This window comes from Anomaloglossus baeobatrachus, chromosome 2 (genome assembly GCF_048569485.1).
Source record: "Anomaloglossus baeobatrachus isolate aAnoBae1 chromosome 2, aAnoBae1.hap1, whole genome shotgun sequence".
NCBI lineage: Eukaryota > Metazoa > Chordata > Amphibia > Anura > Aromobatidae > Anomaloglossus > Anomaloglossus baeobatrachus.
The window spans coordinates 719,814,385-719,834,277 of NC_134354.1; the positions used below are offsets into that span (position 1 = coordinate 719,814,385).

Genomic DNA, 19,893 nt, shown 5'->3' on the forward strand with positions numbered 1-19,893 from the left:
CAGGGAGTCTGTGCGTCCCGTTAGCAGCTTCATCAGGGAGGGAGAGAAAGTATTTGCTCTTCACAAAAGCGTATCCATTTAAAGAGCCCACCCTACACTGTTTCCATCTACATCATTCTCTGTAATGACGCATGCGCAGTTGCTCGCCGCGACGCCGCAGGTGGGGAAGCCGTCAGACCGACACGGCGCATGCACCAGAACAGAGACGCGTCATTCTGATCCCGCGCATCCGCCTTCTTACCGACAGGTTATGTTACAGATTTCTTCAGAGGACCATGCGCTGATCAGTCACTTTGCAGCTCGTGAATATGGAGGATTCGGCAGCACATGCGTTACATTACCAGGACTTTAGGGATAGAACTAATAAACACTGATTTATGAGAACTACTGCAACTACAAAAAAGACTCAGTGCTCAAACTGCTGTCAGTCTGTTATTAACTTGTGACCTTAGGCAGTAAATATTTGATTGATGCAGGCCTCACTTTTGTGACCCCCATGATCACTAGAACAGGGATCCAGAGCCTCAATGGATTCTGGATTGAGGGACGGTCACAGACCACTTTTTCGTTAGCCTCGTAGACAAGAGACGAGCATTGGTTGTGGCAGTGATGACAGATCTCACATTCTAGTGATGAGTGGGGGCCTCCTAAATCAGGAATGTATCACCTATGCTGTGGATAGATCTGTCAAACAGGACTTGGTACTCACATATTGTTTCTCCTTATAACTTCTTTATTCCAAAACTTTCATAATAAATCCACATTCCATATAATGTGTTTCAGCTTCACAGTATGACAGGCTTCATCAGATATCTGTATCATACTGTGAAGCTGAAACACATTATATGGAATGTGGATTTATTATGAAAGTTTTGGAATAAAGAAGTTATAAGGAGAAACAATATGTGAGTGCCAATCCTGTTTGACAGATTTGTGGAGGGGTTGCTGACCCATTACTAAGGCACCACCTATGACATTGTGCTCTTTGGTGTTTACTATCTGTCTATTCTGTGGATAGATGATAAATGTCTATGTACGCTTGTAATATCAATCAAATGCTTCCTCCAGCCGTATTACATAGTGCAGGCTCTTGTGACCGGTCTCATCATTCACTATATATCATGTGCAGGTTTCCCGTATACCTCTGTCAGATGATAAACAGCAGCATTGTACATGGCCATAAATCACATGCACAGCCCGGGTGCGTGCTGTCTGCTACACTCACATTAAATTGCATGGCAAAAGCTATCTATATATATAATTGCCTTATTCTGTCTGTCTGTCTTGCTCCAAAATTGTGTCCTTACGGTGACACAAAGCTGATTGGCCGCTGGGGTCGCCATGGCCCCGCCCCCCCGCACGGATTGGCCGCTCGCCCAGGCTGCGCCCCCACACGGATTGGCCGGCCGCTCGCCCAGGCTCCGCCCCCCCACAGATTGGCCTCTCGCCCCGGCACCCTGCAGGCATTGGCAACTCGGCCACGCCCCGCCCCCCTCACGCAATGCACGCTAGCTCTGGCCCCGCCCCCCCACGTATTCCCCGAACCGACACGGTCACGGAGCCACGATTCCAAGGTGAGTACTGTACCCCCGGGAGCCCACATCAGCGTACGCCACCAAACCAGCCGACACATACCCTCGCATTGCTGGGGCTGGCCGGCGTATGCTGGTGTGGGCTCCCGTGCGAGCGGGGGACGAGATACGCTGGTAACCATGGTAGCATAGTTACCAGCGCATCAAGGTCCTGCAGCGGCGGAAAAAACACGCACACACACACATACACACACACACATCAGATCACACTCTCACACACCTCAGACACACATCACATCGCATCCACACACTGACAACATCCTGGGATATCGCTTGCTTCTCGGCGGCGATACTGTGCTGTGAGCTTCCAGGACCTGCCGGAGGATCACATGGCCAGAAGCATGTGGTATCTCCGGATGTTGCGTATGTGCAATATCGTCAATGCGTGAGTGTATGCGATCGTGTGTGTGTGAGTGTATGCGATCGGGTGTGTGTGAGTGTATGCGATCGGATCTGTGAGTGTCGGCAGAGGAGCACGGCGTGCTGGAGGAGGCTGGGAGGAGAGAGGCTGATCCTGGGGAAGGCTGGGATGGGGAGGCTGAGAGAAGAGAGGCTGATGCTGGGGGAGGCTGAGGCTGGGGTAGGCTGGGAGGAGAGAGGCTGATGCTGGGGGAGGCTGAGGCTGGGGTAGGTTGGGAGGAGAGAGGCTGATGCTGGGGACAGAAAAGGCTGATGCTGGGAGGGGAGAGGCTGATGCTGGGAGGAGAGAGGCTGATGCTGGGAGGAGAGAGGTTGATGCTGGGAGGAGAGAGGCTGATGCTGGGGGAGGCTGAGGCTGGGGTAGGCTGGGAGGAGAGAGGCTGATGCTGGGAAGAGAGAGGCTGATGCTGGGAGGAGAGAGGCTGATGCTGGGGGAGGCTGATGCTGGGGGAGGCTGAGGCTGGGGTAGGCTGGGAGGAGAGAGGCTGAGACTGGGGACAGAAAAGGCTGATGCTGGGGAGGAGAGAGGCTGATGCTGGGAGGAGAGAGGCTGATGCTGGGAGGAGAGAGGCTGATGCTAGGGACAGAAAAGGCTGATGCTGGGAGGAGAGAGGCTGATGCTGGGAGGAGAGAGGCTGATGCTGGGATGAGAGCGGCTGATGCTGGGATGAGAGCGGCTGATGCTGGGGACAGAGAGGCTGATGCTGCGAGTAGAGAGGCTGATGCTGGGAGGAGAGAGGCTGATGCTGGGAGGAGAGAGGCTGATGCTGCGGGCAGAGAAGCTGATGCTGCGAGTAGAGAGGCTGGTGCTGGTGCAGCATGGGGGATGGAGCACGATCGGGGGTGCGTTTGGGAGTGCGCAGCATGGCGGATGGAGCACGTTTGGGAGTGCGCAGCATGGCGGATGGAGCACGTTTGGGAGTGCGCAGCATGGCGGATGGACCACGTTTGGGAGTGCGCAGCATAGCGGATGGACCACGTTTGGGAGTGCGCAGCATGGCGGATGGACCACGTTTGGGAGTGCGCAGCATGGCGGATGGAGCACGTTTGGGAGTGCGCAGTGTGGAGACACGGTCAGTGGGCGCTCTCGTCCACTAAAACCCGCCGCCTTTAGAAAGACAGCGTGGCTCAGGGCTCATCCCAACTGAACGCCGGCCTCCTTAACCGTGGGCGTAACACTACTCAGACAACACAGGGTGAGGGAACCACAATAATTAGACTTTATTGGATCCCCAAACAATTAACAGCACATAACACATAACCAGCAAAACACACAAATATAACAGGCAACAGAGTCTCACCCTTCCGCTGGCTCACCAGGGATTTAGAATGTCCATGCCTCACAGGTTCCAAGCTGTCTGAGGTCTGCAAAGTCTGTAACAGGTGACTGAACTGTCCCAACCTGCGTGTCCTCCTTAGGTAGTCCTGGTTTGCTGTTACAATCCTGGCAGCCGGAGTCGAAATCCCTAGGCTGTGGATATGGTCTCCAACCGGATCCGGAGTCCCTAGATTGAAGCCTTAAGATGTCCTGATCCTCCAGTCAGCTCCAAAGAGCTTAGACTGAATCCAACAACCATCAACCACCCCTGGTGGCTTAAAGAAGTCCTTTTTATAGCCACAACCTTCCACTTGGGTACACTGTGTCCTCATCGATTGGTTGGACAAGATTGCTTCTCCCATTGGAGGAATTTCAAGCTGCATGGACAATGTTCATTTAAATGATATGGGTAGAAAGCCTGAGGGTGTACATGTAAACTGGGAGTCACCGTCTAGACAATGGCTACTAAGGTAATTACATTATCAATACACAACTACAATACGTCTAGCTTTCAGTGGCCAACACAAGTACATTGAGTCAACAAGAGTCTTGTAAAAACAATGAGGGACTTCTCCCCCGTCTATAGACAATCTATCATGCTGTCTGGCTGGATTTTAAGAAACTTTAACCCATGTCGTCACATTCCTCCCCCTTCTTAATATTAGCCAGACATGATAGGCTTCCGATCATCCTTCTCCTCTTGTCGGGAAAGCCCATCCGCATTTCCATGGTTCTTGCCTTGTTTATGGGAGATGGAAAAATTGTAAGATTGTAATGCCAGACTCCACCTGAGCAAGCGTCCGTTGTCCCCGGCAGTGCGATTTAGCCAACTCAATGGATTGTGGTCAGTGAGGACTGTGAACTCATTGCCATAGAGGTAGGGCTGCAATTCTTTTAGGGCCCAGACTATGGCCAGGCATTCTTTTTCTATGGTGGCATAAGCCCTCTCTCGGTCCAACAGTTTCCGGGAGAGGTAAGCTATCGGATGTTCCTCACCATTGTCCCCCACTTGGCTAAGTACAGCTCCTAGTCCTGTGTCCGATGCGTCTGTTTGGACAATGAATCTGCGACAGAAGTCAGGAGCAGTCAAGACTGGGCTTTGGGCTAGCCGGTCTTTCAATTGGAGGAACGCAGTTTCACATTCTGGGGTCCAGATAAGGTTACGGGCATATCTTTTGGTTGTGAGGTCAGTGAGCGGTTTTGCTATGGTACTGTAATTGGGGATAAACTTTCGATAGTAGTTTGCGGTTCCTAGAAATGCACGGACCTGTTTTTGATTGACCGGGCGTGGCCACTGGATAATGGCTTCTACTTTTGCAGGTTCGGGACGAATGCACCCACTTCCCACCCGATGTCCCAGGTATAGCACTTCAGCCATCCCCATTTGGCATTTGTCAGGTCGGATGGTGAGCTGGGCTTTGGCTACCCTCTGCAGCACCTGGGACACATGCTGAAGATGCTCTTCCCAAGTGTCGCTGAAGATAGCGATGTCATCCAAATAGGCCTGGGCATACCCCTGACATTCCTCTAGTAAATGGTCTACCATCCTCTGGAAGGTGGCTGGGGTGTTTTTCATCCCAAAAGGCATGCTGGTAAACTCAAAGAGGCCAAAAGGGGTTATGAAGGCCGATTTCTCTTGAGCGTCTTTTGTGAGTGGGATCTGCCAGTATCCCTTGCTCAAATCGAGGGTAGATATAAACCGAGACCCCCCTAACCTATCTAGTAGTTCATCCACCCGGGGCATGGGGTAAGCATCTGTAATCGTGACCTCATTGAGCCATCTATAGTCCACACAGAAACGAGTACTCTTGTCCTTTTTTGGCACCAATACCACACTGGCAGCCCATGGGCTATGGGAGGGGACTATGACTCCCATATTTAACATGTCATCCACCTCGGCCTTCATCATTGCCAACACAGGAGGGGTCACCCGGTAGGCGGGTTGTCTTAGTGGGGTGGCTGCCCCTGTATTGACATGATGCTGGACCAGGGGGGTTCTACCAGGCTGACTTGTGAACAGGGTTTCATATGTTCCGAGTATGTCTGATATCTGTCGCTTCTGTGATGGACAAAGCTGCTCCCCTAGTGATACATCTTTTACCCCCATTTCCCTTTTGGAGTCCACTAATAGGTCTGGGATCTGGTCCAACTCTGGATCATCTAACTCTGGACAGCAAACTGCTAAATTGGTGACTTCTCGTTCCTCATAAGCTTTTAGCCTGTTGATGTGGTAGGTACGCTCACGAACACCTGCTCGATCCAGGGCCACGGTGTAGTCAGTATTGCCACATTTCTTGGTAATGGTGAATGGACCCGCCCACATGGCTTGCAGCTTGTTTTTCCGCACCGGTACTAGTACTAGGACCTTCTGTCCACAGGCAAATTCTCGGGGCCGGGCAGTGCGGTCGTAACATCGTTTTTGCCTTTCCTGAGCCACTTCTAAATTCCCATGGGCTAACGCCATGAGGTGCCTCATCCTTTCCCTAAACTTTTGAACATAGTCCAGTATGGGAACCTCTTCTGTGGGGAAGGTGCCCTCCCAACTCTCTCGTACCAGCTCTAGGGGCCCTCGTACTTTTCGGCCGTACAGCAATTCAAAGGGAGAGAACCCAGTGGAGTCCTGCGGCACCTCCCGGTAAGCAAAAAGGAGCTGCTGCAAGTTTTTCTCCCAGTCCCCCCCCTCGGACTCCACATATCGGCTAATGAGCTGTTTGAGCGTTTTGTTGAAGCGCTCACACAATCCATTTGTTTCAGGATGGTAGGGGGTTGTGCGCATGGGGCGGACTCCATGTTTTTCCCACAGGGTGTGAATCAGTTCACTTTGGAACTGTGCCCCCTGGTCAGTCAATACTTCCTGTGGAAACCCTACCCGGCTAAAGATGTCCAGTAGAGCTTGAGCCACGTGCTCTGCATCTATGGAGGTTAAGGCAACGGCTTCTGGGTAACGGGTGGCAAAGTCTACCAGGGTGAGGATGAATCTTTTTCCACTGCGGCTGGGGATGGCTAAGGGGCCTACTATATCAATGGCAACTCTCTGGAACGGTTCTCCTATCAAGGGCATGGGTTGAAGTGGGGCACGGCATGGGGCTCCCCCCATACGCTGACACACTGGGCAAGAGGCTCTATTTTTGCACTTCTTGAGTGACCCTTGGCCAGAAAAAACTACGCAGCAGGCGGGCCCGAGTCTTTTTGGTCCCCATGTGCCCAGCCGCAGGAACATCATGAGCTAAACGCAACAGTTGGGGTCGGTATGGCTGGGGTACCACAAGCTGATGTACACGGGTCCAGGGTTTTTCTGGGCAGGATGCGGGCTTCTCCCGATATAAGAGGCCTTTTTCCCATCTATATACCTCCCCCTGATTTCCTCCCCCAGGTTGGGTGGCCGCACTACGGATAAGCTCTAAGGTGGGGTCTGACAGTTGAGCTTCCCTGAACTCTTTACGATCTATCTCCCCCCAATCAATGGCCACAGTTGGGTCTGATGTACTCACATTTGTTGGCTCTGATGAGGAGGCTGAAGATTGAGGAGTTGGGTTCTCCTCTGATGGGCTGGAAGAAAGACCTGCACCAGGATGGTGTTTGGCTTGGCTGCGGGTGATGGCGGTGACAAACTGGCTGGATAGTCCTTGTCCTAGGTCATTTCCCAAAATTACAGGGGTGGGGAGGCCGTCCATGAGCCCCACTTCAACCTCTCCTTGGTCAGTTCCCCAGTCCAACTGCACTCGTGCCAGAGGGATGTTCGAGCGCTGGCCCCCAGCAAGGATGATGGTCACTTGGCGGCCAGGTAAATGATGTTCTGTGGGAACAATATCTGGGCTGACCAGGGTGATGGAAGATCCCGAGTCTCGAAGTCCCTGAGCCTGTATATCACCGACCTTGACCGTCTGGATGTGGGGATGGAGGTTAGCTGGTGTACGGTGTCCGGCCTGCCGTAGGGTGTGGACTGGATAAACCACTTCCTCAGCTATTGGTGTTTCTCGGGAGTAGCATTCCTCAGGTCTCGTTGGTTCATCTCGGCATATGTTGACTGGTAGACGGGCTCCAGGCATGGGGCCCCGGTTTTGTAGACACTCTTTGGCCATGTGTCCAAGGCGCCCACACGTATAACAGCGCCGTGGGTTAGACAAGTCACCCACCCTGTTGGTAAACCTTTGTCTTGTTGGGGCTTCTGTGGGGTAACGAGTTAGTCCAGCACGTGAGTCTGGGGGTCGCTTGGATCCATGGTTGAGGGACCTATTGGGCCTCCAGCTGGGTCGGTTGGCTGTAAATTCGTCAGCCAATCGCGCTGCTTGCTCTGGGGTGTCGGGCTTCCTGTCAGCTACCCATTCTCGGATTTCCGGGTCCATCTGCACCAGCAGCTGTTCAAGCACTATCACATCACGGAGGGCAGCAGCGGAGTGGGCAGCCCGTCCATCGAGCTAGCGATTACAGTGTCGTCGGAGTTGACTGCCAAATTCGACGTACGAGACACCCTGGCGAGACATAGTCCGGAACTTAGTGCGATGTCTCTCGGGTGTTATGGTAAAAAGGGCCAACAAAGTGTCCTTAATAATTCCGTAGTCCAAGCAGTCCTGAGGCCCAAGTGATCGGACAGCCTCCTGGGCCCGGACCGGCAAGCTTGTCCACAGGTATTTGGACCACTCATCTGTGGGCACCTGGTGCATACGCATTAGCATCTCAAAGTTTTGCAAGTGTTCATCTATCTCAGTGCTGGAATCATTAAACACTGGCACATCCCTGTAGCGAAGATGACTTCCTTGGTGGTGGTCTATCCTGGAGGTAGGTGCTGATGGTGAGGAAATTGGAAATCCAAACACAAATTGCAGAACACCAGCCCTCTCTTCCCTTGAAGCTTCAGGCCCCAATGCAGTAAACAATTCCTTGACTCGGTCTGCTTGGTTTTGGTTTGTTTCCAGACTCACTGGATCTAGGATGAGATACAGGGTTTACCTCCTCTGATACCACAACGGCAGTGTCCTCATCATCCTCTGCATCATTCTGGGCATCCCAACAGACTAATTTCCGGATCAAGTCTGACCGAGTGTCAGTGTTCCTGTAGTCAATCTTTCGCATCTGGCACAGATCCTGTAGCATCCATTTACTGCAGCGGTCGTAACTCCTCTCTGGTCCTTGTCCCATGGCTGAGCTGGTGGGGTTGGACATGGCAGCGTCCGAAACCTGAATGCCTCCCCTATGGCCTGCTGGGTATGCTTATGTGCCTCCCTGGTTGTTGAGCCCTGGACGGTGTCCGAAAACACCAGTCCACTGCAGCTCCCCTGGGTAAACCAGGCTGAGTAGTATCCCACCGCTGCCACCAATTGTGGAGACACGGGGCTCAGTGGGCGCTCTCGTCCACTAAAACCCGCCGCCTTTAGAAAGACAGCGTGGCTCAGGGCTCATCCCAACTGAACGCCGGCCTCCTTAACCGTGGGCGTAACACTACTCAGACAACACAGGGTGAGGGAACCACAATAATTAGACTTTATTGGATCCCCAAACAATTAACAGCACATAACACATAACCAGCAAAACACACAAATATAACAGGCAACAGAGTCTCACCCTTCCGCTGGCTCACCAGGGATTTAGAATGTCCATGCCTCACAGGTTCCAAGCTGTCTGAGGTCTGCAAAGTCTGTAACAGGTGACTGAACTGTCCCAACCTGCGTGTCCTCCTTAGGTAGTCCTGGTTTGCTGTTACAATCCTGGCAGCCGGAGTCGAAATCCCTAGGCTGTGGATATGGTCTCCAACCGGATCCGGAGTCCCTAGATTGAAGCCATAAGATGTCCTGATCCTCCAGTCAGCTCCAAAGAGCTTAGACTGAATCCAACAACCATCAACCACCCCTGGTGGCTTAAAGAAGTCCTTTTTATAGCCACAACCTTCCACTTGGGTACACTGTGTCCTCATCGATTGGTTGGACAAGATTGCTTCTCCCATTGGAGGAATTTCAAGCTGCATGGACAATGTTCATTTAAATGATATGGGTAGAAAGCCTGAGGGTGTACATGTAAACTGGGAGTCACCGTCTAGACAATGGCTACTAAGGTAATTACATTATCAATACACAACTACAATACGTCTAGCTTTCAGTGGCCAACACAAGTACATTGAGTCAACAAGAGTCTTGTAAAAACAATGAGGGACTTCTCCCCCGTCTATAGACAATCTATCATGCTGTCTGGCTGGATTTTAAGAAACTTTAACCCATGTCGTCACACGCAGCATGGGAGATGGAGCACGATGGGGGGTGCGCAGCATAGGGGATGGAGCACGATGGGGGGTGTGCTGTATGGGGGATGGAGCACGATGGGAAGTGCACACCTCCCCCCAACACACACACGCGCGCGCACTGCACAACACACCACACACACACACACACACACTGGGAACCACAAACAACTGCCCTACACAGACACTCACACACAGACAACGCTGCACACACCCAACACCCAACACACAAACACCGCGGCACACACAAATATACGCACATACTGCACAACACACACATTGCACAAAACATACCTCCCCCAAAACACACCACACACACACAAACCGCGCAACACACACACACACACACACAACGCTACAGACACACAGCGCTCCACAAACAACGCAACACACGCAACACACATACAACACCGCTCTCACCCCCCGCCACACCCAGACAACACCCAGAACATGAACAGCGCCCTACACAAACACTTGGTAACTACACACAACATCTATATATATATATATATATATATATATATATATATATATAATATATAAAACAAAAATCATACATGAACTACACAATACGTAAATTCTAGAATACCCGATGCGTAGAATCCGGCCACCTTCTAGTATCTAATAAAGAGGCAATGCAAAGAGTGGACAATGAGACACAGAACCTCAGGAATATTTTGTGTCATACCAGCATGTTGGATACGTGCAGCTGGTGAATGTGGAAATACCAGCAGGTAAAGGAGATTATAAGACTGGGCTTTGCCACACAGCTGGTAGATGAGGTGCATTTGCTATGGCCTTGGCAGGATACTTGCCGATAGAAGACAGAAATACCTCCAAAATTTGAAGATTGTTTTTTATTTTCATTACTTTTTTTCTGCAGTCTTATTGTACCCAAAAGATGTCGTAAAGAAAATCAGTAAGCAGTGTTCCCTAACTAGCGGCCGATGGGCTCCATACATGCAGGTTATCATCTTACAGCCATCACCAGGGCATTTGGTGATACAAAAAGTTGGGGGGGGTCTTTGGCTTAAATCTAACATATGTCCACAAACCACCACCAACTGGTTATCCAGAATGTTGATGGGTTAAGGGAAACTAATCATCAGGATTTTCCTATATAACCTAAAGCCCGTGCTATACTGGCACTATCAGGCTGATTCTATACATACCTAAAGTGGTCGGCTCGGATGTTTAGGTTTTGAAATCCAAGAAAGTAAAGTTTATAAAATTAGCTGCTTGTTGAGTGACAGCAGCTGAGGATCAGATAATATCTGGGGGGTATTCATAGTTATCCCTCCCCCTGTTGGTATAATACGCTAATTCTAAGTATTATAGAATCAATTTAATGTTTGACTTGCAGGACCTGTGCGGAGGTCATACCCATGTGACTAGAAGGGGCGGAGCCTCAGTTAAAAGAAAAATGTTGCTTCCTGGTATCAGCTTTGTTGGCTGAGACGACACCTCTTTTGGTCACATGGGTGTGACCTCAGCACAGGTCCTGCAAGTCAAAAAATAAATTGATTGTGTAATACTTATGCTGATTCTAACAGGGGGAGGTGATAACTATGAATACCCTCAGATATTATCTGATCCTCAGCTGCTGTCACTCAAGAAGCTGATGATTTTATAAACGTTACCAAACATGTAATTAATGGCTTTTATATTTTGATAGATCAGGCATTTCTGAACTCGGCAATACCAAATATGTGTATTTTTTACTTTTTTAATTTTATTCTTAATGAGGCAAAAAGGGGGTGATTTGAACATTTGAAGATTTTGGGTTTTGTTTGTTTTTTTACTGGATTTTGCTAGTCCCCCTAGTGCACAGTCTGATCGCTTGTGTTGCAGAAATGCTGTTCTGTGAATGTCGGCGCTCTGTTGGCATTCACAGAAAGTGAGTCATAATAGCAACAGCGGTCATCATTGGTGCCCGATGATCGCATTACGGGGCCACCAAAGACAGCGGGGAACAGTGCGGTACACGCCAGAGTGCGTTAGATCACGCTGTCAGAGTTTGACAGCACAATCTAAGGGTTTAAACGGGTGGGTGGATCAGAGATCCACCTTCTCCTATTAGCCGCACATGTCTGCTGATCAGATGAGCAGGGATTACCGAGGTAGCTGGGGGGAAGCAACCTAGGATGTACATATACGTCCTAGGTCATGAAGAGGTTAAAGACTTCTTTTAAAGGGAATCTGTACCTAAGTTTTTGCTACCCCATGTGAGAGCAGCATAATGTCACTTACTGAGCTGCTTCCTGTTATTTTTATAAAAATCAGTTTTATCTGCTGCAGATCTAGCAGCTCTCTGAATGCTGAGCTCAGTAGAACATGACCCACACCACTGATTGTACATTCTGCATAGGCAGAAAGCTGCCAATGTACATAGAAAGCTGCCAATCATCAGTGGTAAGGGCAGGGTAAGGGTACGTGCACACACTGCGTTTTTTTGACGCTGCGTTTTTGTGCGTTTTTGGCCGCTAAAAACGCACAAAAACGCACCTGCGTCGAAAAATTTGGTGCGTTTTTTTGCTGCGTTTTGCTGCGTTTTTGCTCACTGCGTCCTTATGCGTTTTTTATCAGTGAACAAAAAAAAAAGGTCTGATGTCATTTCCTTCTTCAATGTGTTCTTCATTCTCCACTAGTGTATGCAGAAGAGCAGACAGCTGCAGAACTACAAGGCTCAGCATCCTCCATCCAATAGTGTATGCAGGAGAGCAGACAGCAGCTGTCGAACTACAAGGCTCAGCATCCTCCTTCCAGGACTGTATGCAGGATTTCTTTGCCCCACCAAACAAAAAAAATGACGTGGGCTTCGCCATATTTTTGTATGCTAGCCGGGTACAGCAGGCAGGTACGGGCTGCCCCCAACCCCCAGCTGCCTATTTGTACCCGGCTGGGAACCAAAAATATAGGGAAGCCCTTTTTTTTTAAATTATTTCATGAATTTCATGAAATAATTTTAAAAAAAATGACGTGGGCTTCGCCCAATTTTTGAGTCCAGCCGGGTACAACTAGGCAGCTGGGGATTGGAATCCACAGTGCAGGGTGCCCATGCTTTCTGGGCACCCCCGCTGTGAATTGCAGTCCCGCAGCCACCCCAGAAAATGGCGCTTTCATAGAAGCGCCATCTTCTGGCGCTGTATCCAACTCTTCCAGCTGCCCTGAAGCCGGATGGCTAGCTAGGTAATAATGGAGTTAGGGCTAGCTGTATATTATCAGCTAGCCCTAAGCCCGAAATTCATGGTGTCACGCCAATATTAGACATGGCCACCATGAATTTCTAGTAAAGATAAAAAAAAAACACAACACACAGAAAAATATTTTTATTAGAAATAAAACACAACACAATTAGTGACTCCATCTTTATTGAAACAAAGAACCCCCCTCCGCAGTAATCCTGGGTCAGGGTCCCGCGCCGTCCAATCCGGATCCAATATCATCTGATCGGTTTGCTGGAAGGCAAAGCGATCAGATGATGTGTCAGGATCAAGTGCCTGAATCCCATCACACATCAGCTGATTGTATAAAAGCCGATTATACAATCAGCAGATGCATCGGTGCAAAAAAAAAAAAAAAAAAAAAAAATACTCACTTATGTGCTGATTACCGGCAGCTCCTGCAGCGATGGGGCAGGAGTCTGATCCCGTCCGATCGCTGCAGCAGCTGCCGGTAATCAGGGATGAAGTCTCCTGACGCATCCGCTGATACCGGCCGGGCGCCCGCGTCACCACGATACTTACGATCACCTGATGCGTCAGGTGACTGCATCAGGTGATCCATCACCAGGTCCTGCATCTATCGGAGGTTTCCCGGCCGTCTGCACACAGCCGGAGCGGGGGTGGCGATACCGTGAGAGGAGATGGGAGCGGGCATGGCACCGGGAGGCTGCAGACAGGTGAGTATAACTTTTTTTTTTTTTTTTCTACTGTCAACTTTTGTTTTCGCAGCCGCTTCCACCTCCTGCCTGTACATGGCGCCGTACGGCAGCATACATGCACAGGACGGGAGATGGAAGCGGCGGTGACGGTACCGGGAGGATTCACGCTTCTGTATATACTGACAGAAGGAATCCTCTTCCTGTACACGTCACTTTACTACCCACCTCCTGCGTTTATAGCTGCGTTTTTGGTCTTAGAAACGCACCAAAACGCAGCTATTTGCGTTTCTCATTGCGTCTTTCAACATCCCATTGAACTCAATGGATGAAAAGCGCAGTGAAAAACGCTGGAATAATTGACATGCTGCGCTGTTGTGGTCACCACAAAAACGCAGCTGAAAAAAAACGCTGTGTGGGGACAGCAAAAATGAAAACTCATAGACTTTGCTGGGGAAGCAAAGTCATGCAGTTTTGAGGCCAAAAACGCACCCGAAAAACGCGCAAAAACGTCGAGAAAAACGCACTGTGTGCACATAGCCTTATACAGAGCTCACGAACATATAGGACTACCTGGCAGCAGGTTTGCTAGTCACCTAATGATAATCTTCTGCTGATAAAACAATGATTTTATCAAACCTACACTAAGCAGCCCGATAAGTGTCACATCATGGTATATAGATTATGCTGCTCTCAGATTGGGTGACAAAAACCTGGTGAAAGATTTCCTTTAAGGAAACGGTTACAGTTTGTCTCGTCGGTCAGTCAGCATTAGGATATCACATTGGACCATGTCAATTTCAATAAAAACTATTAAAGAAATCAGTTGTGAAATATGGTCATAGGTAAAATACCTCATCTTAAATGGCATATTGTCCACCTCGAGGCTTTGGAAAAGAGTTAGAAAATGTCATTTTGAGGTTTCACTTTTGCCGCAGCGTGATTTTTCTGTGGCCGCGAGCAAACATCCGCATAATTGGAGAGTGGGTTGATAAGCCGTGTCAGGTTATTACACACTGATGGATAGATCTGTGTCTGCGAGGTAATGGAAGTGCGCAGCGTTCTCCAGGAGAACCAGGGAATAAGAGGTTAGGCAGCATGATACACGGCGGAGCTGGACACCAGCACAATTACGGTTTTTGCTGAGTTCTTCCATTTTCCATTTCTAGGAAGCTGAAGAGAGATTTTCCCAGTGCTCTTGTGTTCAGCACCGACGACTATTTTCTAATGGAAGATGGATCCTACATCTACAATCCTGATCTACTGCAAGATGCGCACAAGTGGAACCAGAAAAGAGGTGATTCTCCCCCCCCGTATGCCAGTTATATTCACACTATCATGTGCGTCAGCTGATCTAAGAGATATTTTTCTATACTGGGTTGTTCGAATTTTTTTTCTTTAACTTTTTACAGCCATCTGATCCAAAAGTAAATCTGTGAGAAATAATAGGCACAGTTCCTTCGGTCCAGCACAGGACCATAGTGGATGTTGCTGCAGATTTCAATAATTCTAATGACTGGTAAAAATCTGCAGCAAAAACTCACAACAAAAACGCATTAAAAAAAACACGCATTTTTACCCCTGCATTTTTCCTGCCAAGAGCTGCAGAAATTTCTGCACCAAATACTTAAGGTGTGCACATACCCTTAGGCCAGATAAAAACAATTAGGTGTCACCAAAGCTCCTGCTGGTGTAATGTGTGCGTGCCCTAAACTTTAGGCTGTGTGTCCACGTTGCTTTTTAGTGTGCTTCTTTTCTGCACACAAAAAAGTATGTTTTGGCAGAAAAAAAGCAGCTGAAAAAACGCTCATTTTTTTATTGCGTTTGCATGTTTTTTTACGTGCGTTTTTCTGCTTTTAGTACTTTTTTTTTTTTTTTCTTTTAGTCATGGCAATTGTGGGGGTTCAGGCACTGTACCACCACGATCACTGCCGGGTCTCCTGCTGATGTTATAGCCTGGACCCGGCTCTCACTGCCTGTAGTAGTCCCTGCACCCCCGAATGCTGCAATCAGTGTGATCGCAGCATTCAGGAGGAAGGAAGAGGAATCGCTTACCTCTCTCTGGCAATTGAGGCCCTGTAATGTGATCACAGGGACCCGATCACTATCATGTTAACCCTGGGTTGTCACCATGACGACCCTGGGTTACTGAGCTACGGATCGCCTCACACACCATGCTGTTTGCATGGTGTGTGAGGCAAAGTGCTGCGATATAATGCGCTGTAGTGAAACATTGCAGGGGATTATAGAAACACAGGAAAAAAAAATGCTAAAAGAACTGACATGCTGCTTCTTTTTCATCAATAAAATCTGCAAGAAAAAAAAAGAAGCAGCGTGTGCACAGCAAGTCAGGATTCTCATAGACTTTGCTGGGATGTTTTTATTGATTAAAATAAGCAAGGAAAACACATTAAAAAAAACGTAAAAAAGAAACTGTCACGTGGGCACCTAGCTTTAAGGGTGCTTTACACGCTGCGACATCGCTACCGATATATCATCGGGGTCACGTCGTTAGTGACGCACATCCGGTGCCGGTAGTGACATCGCAGAGTGTAACACCAAGGAGCGACGATCAACAATCGAAAAATCGTTCAAAAACGGTGATTGTTGACATGTCGCTCCTTTCTTTAATATCGTTGCGGCCACAGGTACAATGTTGTTCGTCGTTCCTGCGGCATCACACATCGCTATGTGTGACACTGCAGGAACGACGACCATCTCCTACCTGCGTCCACCGGCAATGAGGAAGGAAGGAGGTGGGCGGGATGTTCCGGCCGCTCATCTCCGCCCCTCCAATTCTATTGGCCGGCTGCCATGTGACACCGCAGTGACGTCGCTATGACGCCGAACGCACCTCTCCCTTGAGGTAGGGATTGTTCGGAGGTCACAGTGACGTCGCTGCCAAGGTATGTGCGTGTGACGCTGCCGTAGCGATCACAAAATATCGCACATACGACGGGGGCGGGTGCTATCGCTAGCGATGTCGCAGTGTGTAAAGCACCCTTAGGCTATGTGCCCACGGGAGCTGTGTTCTGCGGATTTTGCCGTGGAAAACCTGAGGATTTATCTGAATTTTCCAGATAAATCCGCAGATTTCAGCATGTACAGACACTCCCCATGTTATCCTATGGGACATGGGGAGTGCTGTGTCCAAGCTGCGGAATATGCTGCGGATGTCCCGAAGCCGCACGTAACTGCATGTCAATTATTCCTGTAGCATTACCTGCGGAAATCCCGGCCCTCCACTATGGAGATAGAGGCCGGGACAGCCGCAGGTAAATCGCATGAAAGTCCGCAGGTTTACCGCAGCTGTCCGCTGTCTAAAACTAGCTGCGGATGCCGGCGGGCAGCTGCGGTAAACCTGCGGCCGTACCTGCGGATATATCCGCAGGTACGAGCTCCCGTGGGCACATAGCCTTAAGTCTATAAGAAGCCAACTTTGCATCCTAAAAAGTTTATGCGCTTGTTTACATTGCACATTTTTTGTGCAGTTTTCAAGGCTGGAATAACCTTGCAGTTTACTATACCAGCAAAATGATCAAGATTTCTAAAATCTTAGGCACCTACTATTTATTTTCTTTGCATTTTTAGAAGCATTATTTACTTGTTCAAATGAATGGGAAAAATAAAACACAAGCAAAATCCACATAATGTGTCAAAAACGTGTATTGTGTGTAGTGTTTTTCTTGCCAACACTGATCTTCAGTGTGGAAAATTCCGGGGCAAATACCCCATTGTGGACAAATGTTATCAACATAACAATTTCTCTCTTTTCCTCCACGGGTCTCGTTGTGAGGTTGCTAGTAAGCGGCAGTGTAAATATATATATATTTTTTATCTTTCCAGCACGCAAAGCAATGAGCAGAGGAAAAACGCCGATTATTATAGATAACACGAACATCCTGGCCTGGCATATGAAGCCCTATGCAGTCATGGTAAGATAAATAAGTCACTTTTTTGCCCATTCTTTGTACCATGTAGGAATCCATATTATGTGTAAGTTGTTTCCCATTAAAGGGAATCGGTCACCAGGTTTTTACAACCTAATCTGAGAGCATAATGATGTGTCACTTACTGGGCTGCTTAGTGTAGTTTTGATAATCATCTGTTGATTAAACAGTGATTTTATTATTACAGGACTACTTGGCGTGCTGGCAGGTAGTCCAGCATATTCATGAGCTCTGTATAAGGCTGGAGTCATACGAACATATGAAAAAACGGTCCCATTCTTGTCCAGGAGACTCGGACGAGTGGTATCCGTGTGGTATTCAGTGTGTACTGCGAGGGGGTGCTTTTTTTTCTCACTTGTCATCAGTGTGCGGTCTCTGTGTAATCTGTTTTTCTCTTTCGTTTCATTGGGGGACACAGGACCGTGGGTTATGCTGCTGTGACTAGGAGGCTTACACTAAGTAGACAAAAAAAGGTTAGCTCCTCCCTAGCAGTGTACACCCTGAGCCGGAGGCGGACTTAAATCAGTTTTTTGCTTAGTGTTGTAGGAGGCTGATGTGGGCCATCTCGGCTCCCCTCAGCCACATTTTTCTTGCATATTTTTCATTTTTTCTCGGTGACGCTCATCGCTCTCATTCTCCTTTTTCTCTGTTTCTGCAGGTGTTGCCTATATTCACCCTCATTCCCTCCAGCGCTGTGGGTACCACTCCCCAGGGTCGCAGAGGTTTGAGATGTCGGGCCCTCTCCCCGTGGTACCACTCCCGGGAGTGCATGTGGGGCAGATCCTACATGGGCACCTCTGATCCACCCTGCGGTATTACCCCAAAGGGTGCACAGGGACAAGCTACAGCGGTTGGACCCCCGCAGCGTTTCACCTTTCGGATGGGGCCCGCATTGCTGCCTACAGTGACAGAGGAGCTCCCTCCCCCCACCCGGCGTCCACCTCTGTGCCTCTCTGGACGCCTCTCCCTGCGTCCCTGGAGCCCGCAGCCTTACCTTCAGGTGTGTGCTGCACACAGGCAAGTGCAGAGCCCTCTGCCTGCACACCGGACCATCCCTGGAGCGGCGCCGCGGATGTCAGGTAGGACAGTCTCTCCCCTACCTTCTCCCCCTCGGGCGGCTGAAAATTTAGGCCCTGGTCTCGGCCTAGTCTCCCTGCGTCCCAGCCACGCCCCCTGCTGCAGCGCTATTGGCTCGCTGGCCGCTCAGCCTCCAGGCATCACAGTGTGGGCGATGGATGCCCTGTTTCCCACCCTCACACGGCCCCTCCCCCAGCCAACTCCAGCGTCCCATCGCCATCTTGTTCTGCCTCCCTGTCTGCCTGTGTAGCACAGCTTAACGATTAGCAGAGTTCCTTCTAGGTACTGTTGAAATGGCCTCATTTTATATGATGAGGTCTTGAGAAGAACTATAAACTTTGCTACACAGGTAGATTAGCTTTAATCTGTCACTTTATGTGGATATAAGGCAGAGTGTAAATGTGTCTTGTAGAGGTCTGGGAGGGGCTCCCCTTATATGCTCTAATGATGGCTTCCTGGTTCTGATCCAGTTTTCCCAGGAGTTTAAATAGTTAGAACCGGGCATGAACTGTAATGCCAGAATCGCCCTCTGGAGAAAGCTACTGCTCTGGCAAAACAAATTTGATCTGTATCACCAGACAACCCCCTTTAGATCATATATCCATGGGGTCTTAACCCTTTTTTCTATGTATGAGGCAGCAGTGCGCTGTTCTTTACCTTCTGGCTTCAGTGTGACCTGGATTACTCTCTCTGGACTGGTGGGCAGCACACAGGACCTGGCTACCCTCTGCTCCTACAGAGATAACCCTCACTAGATAGCTCTCACTGATTAGCGACAGTTTGGTCGTTCTCCTGTCTCATGCCTAGCAGCCCCAGCGAGACTACCTTTACATAATCCTGGTTCGCCCGATCCAAACAGGTCCCCTTGCCTTGGTGAATTCCCCCTACGCCAGGATGTCCCGCTATGCTCAGGCTGCTCTGCAGACCCGCAGCACCCACAGGACACAGACGCCTCTGGCGCTGCCACGTAGCCTCCGATCCTGCAGGGTCCAGCTTCCCGCCTCCTCCCGACTGGTCGGCATCCCTGTTTCAGTCCGTAGACTCCCCCGCTCAGGCTTCTCGGACCATTGCGCAAGCTCTGCGTCTCTTACAGACGCTCGGTCTGCCCTCCACAGGCCTAGCGCAGCCTCCTCAGGAGGAAATGAGCCACGTCCCACAGTCCTCTGCTACGGCTCAGAAGCGGACCCGCCAGGTCTCGTCTTCAGCGTCCTCCCAGGCTTCTCCCGCATCCCCAGGTCCAGACTCCTCTCCTCCCGGGAGTCCTCCGACCTCTCGGGTGATGGCTCAGATGTACCACCTCTGCTGGCTTTCGAGCAGGCGACTGATGTTCGGCGCATGGTGGATAGCCTGGTAGAAGCGGTGAATCAGACTCTGAAGGTACAGGTGGACCCCGTCTCTTCTCAGAGCACCCAAGTCTCCTTTAA

The 19,893-nt window shown here is 49.7% G+C and overlaps 1 protein-coding gene across 1 annotated transcript in view; it reads left to right on the forward strand.

Moving 5' to 3' along the window:
- Positions 1-19,893, forward strand: part of N4BP2L1 (NEDD4 binding protein 2 like 1) — a 51,390-nt gene that overhangs the window by 16,748 nt on the left and 14,749 nt on the right. Inside the window, exons 2-3 of the mRNA XM_075337341.1 lie at positions 14,612-14,739; positions 17,289-17,377. Coding sequence (XP_075193456.1) covers positions 14,612-14,739; positions 17,289-17,377 — 217 coding nt within the window. The remainder of the gene's footprint in view (positions 1-14,611; positions 14,740-17,288; positions 17,378-19,893) is intronic.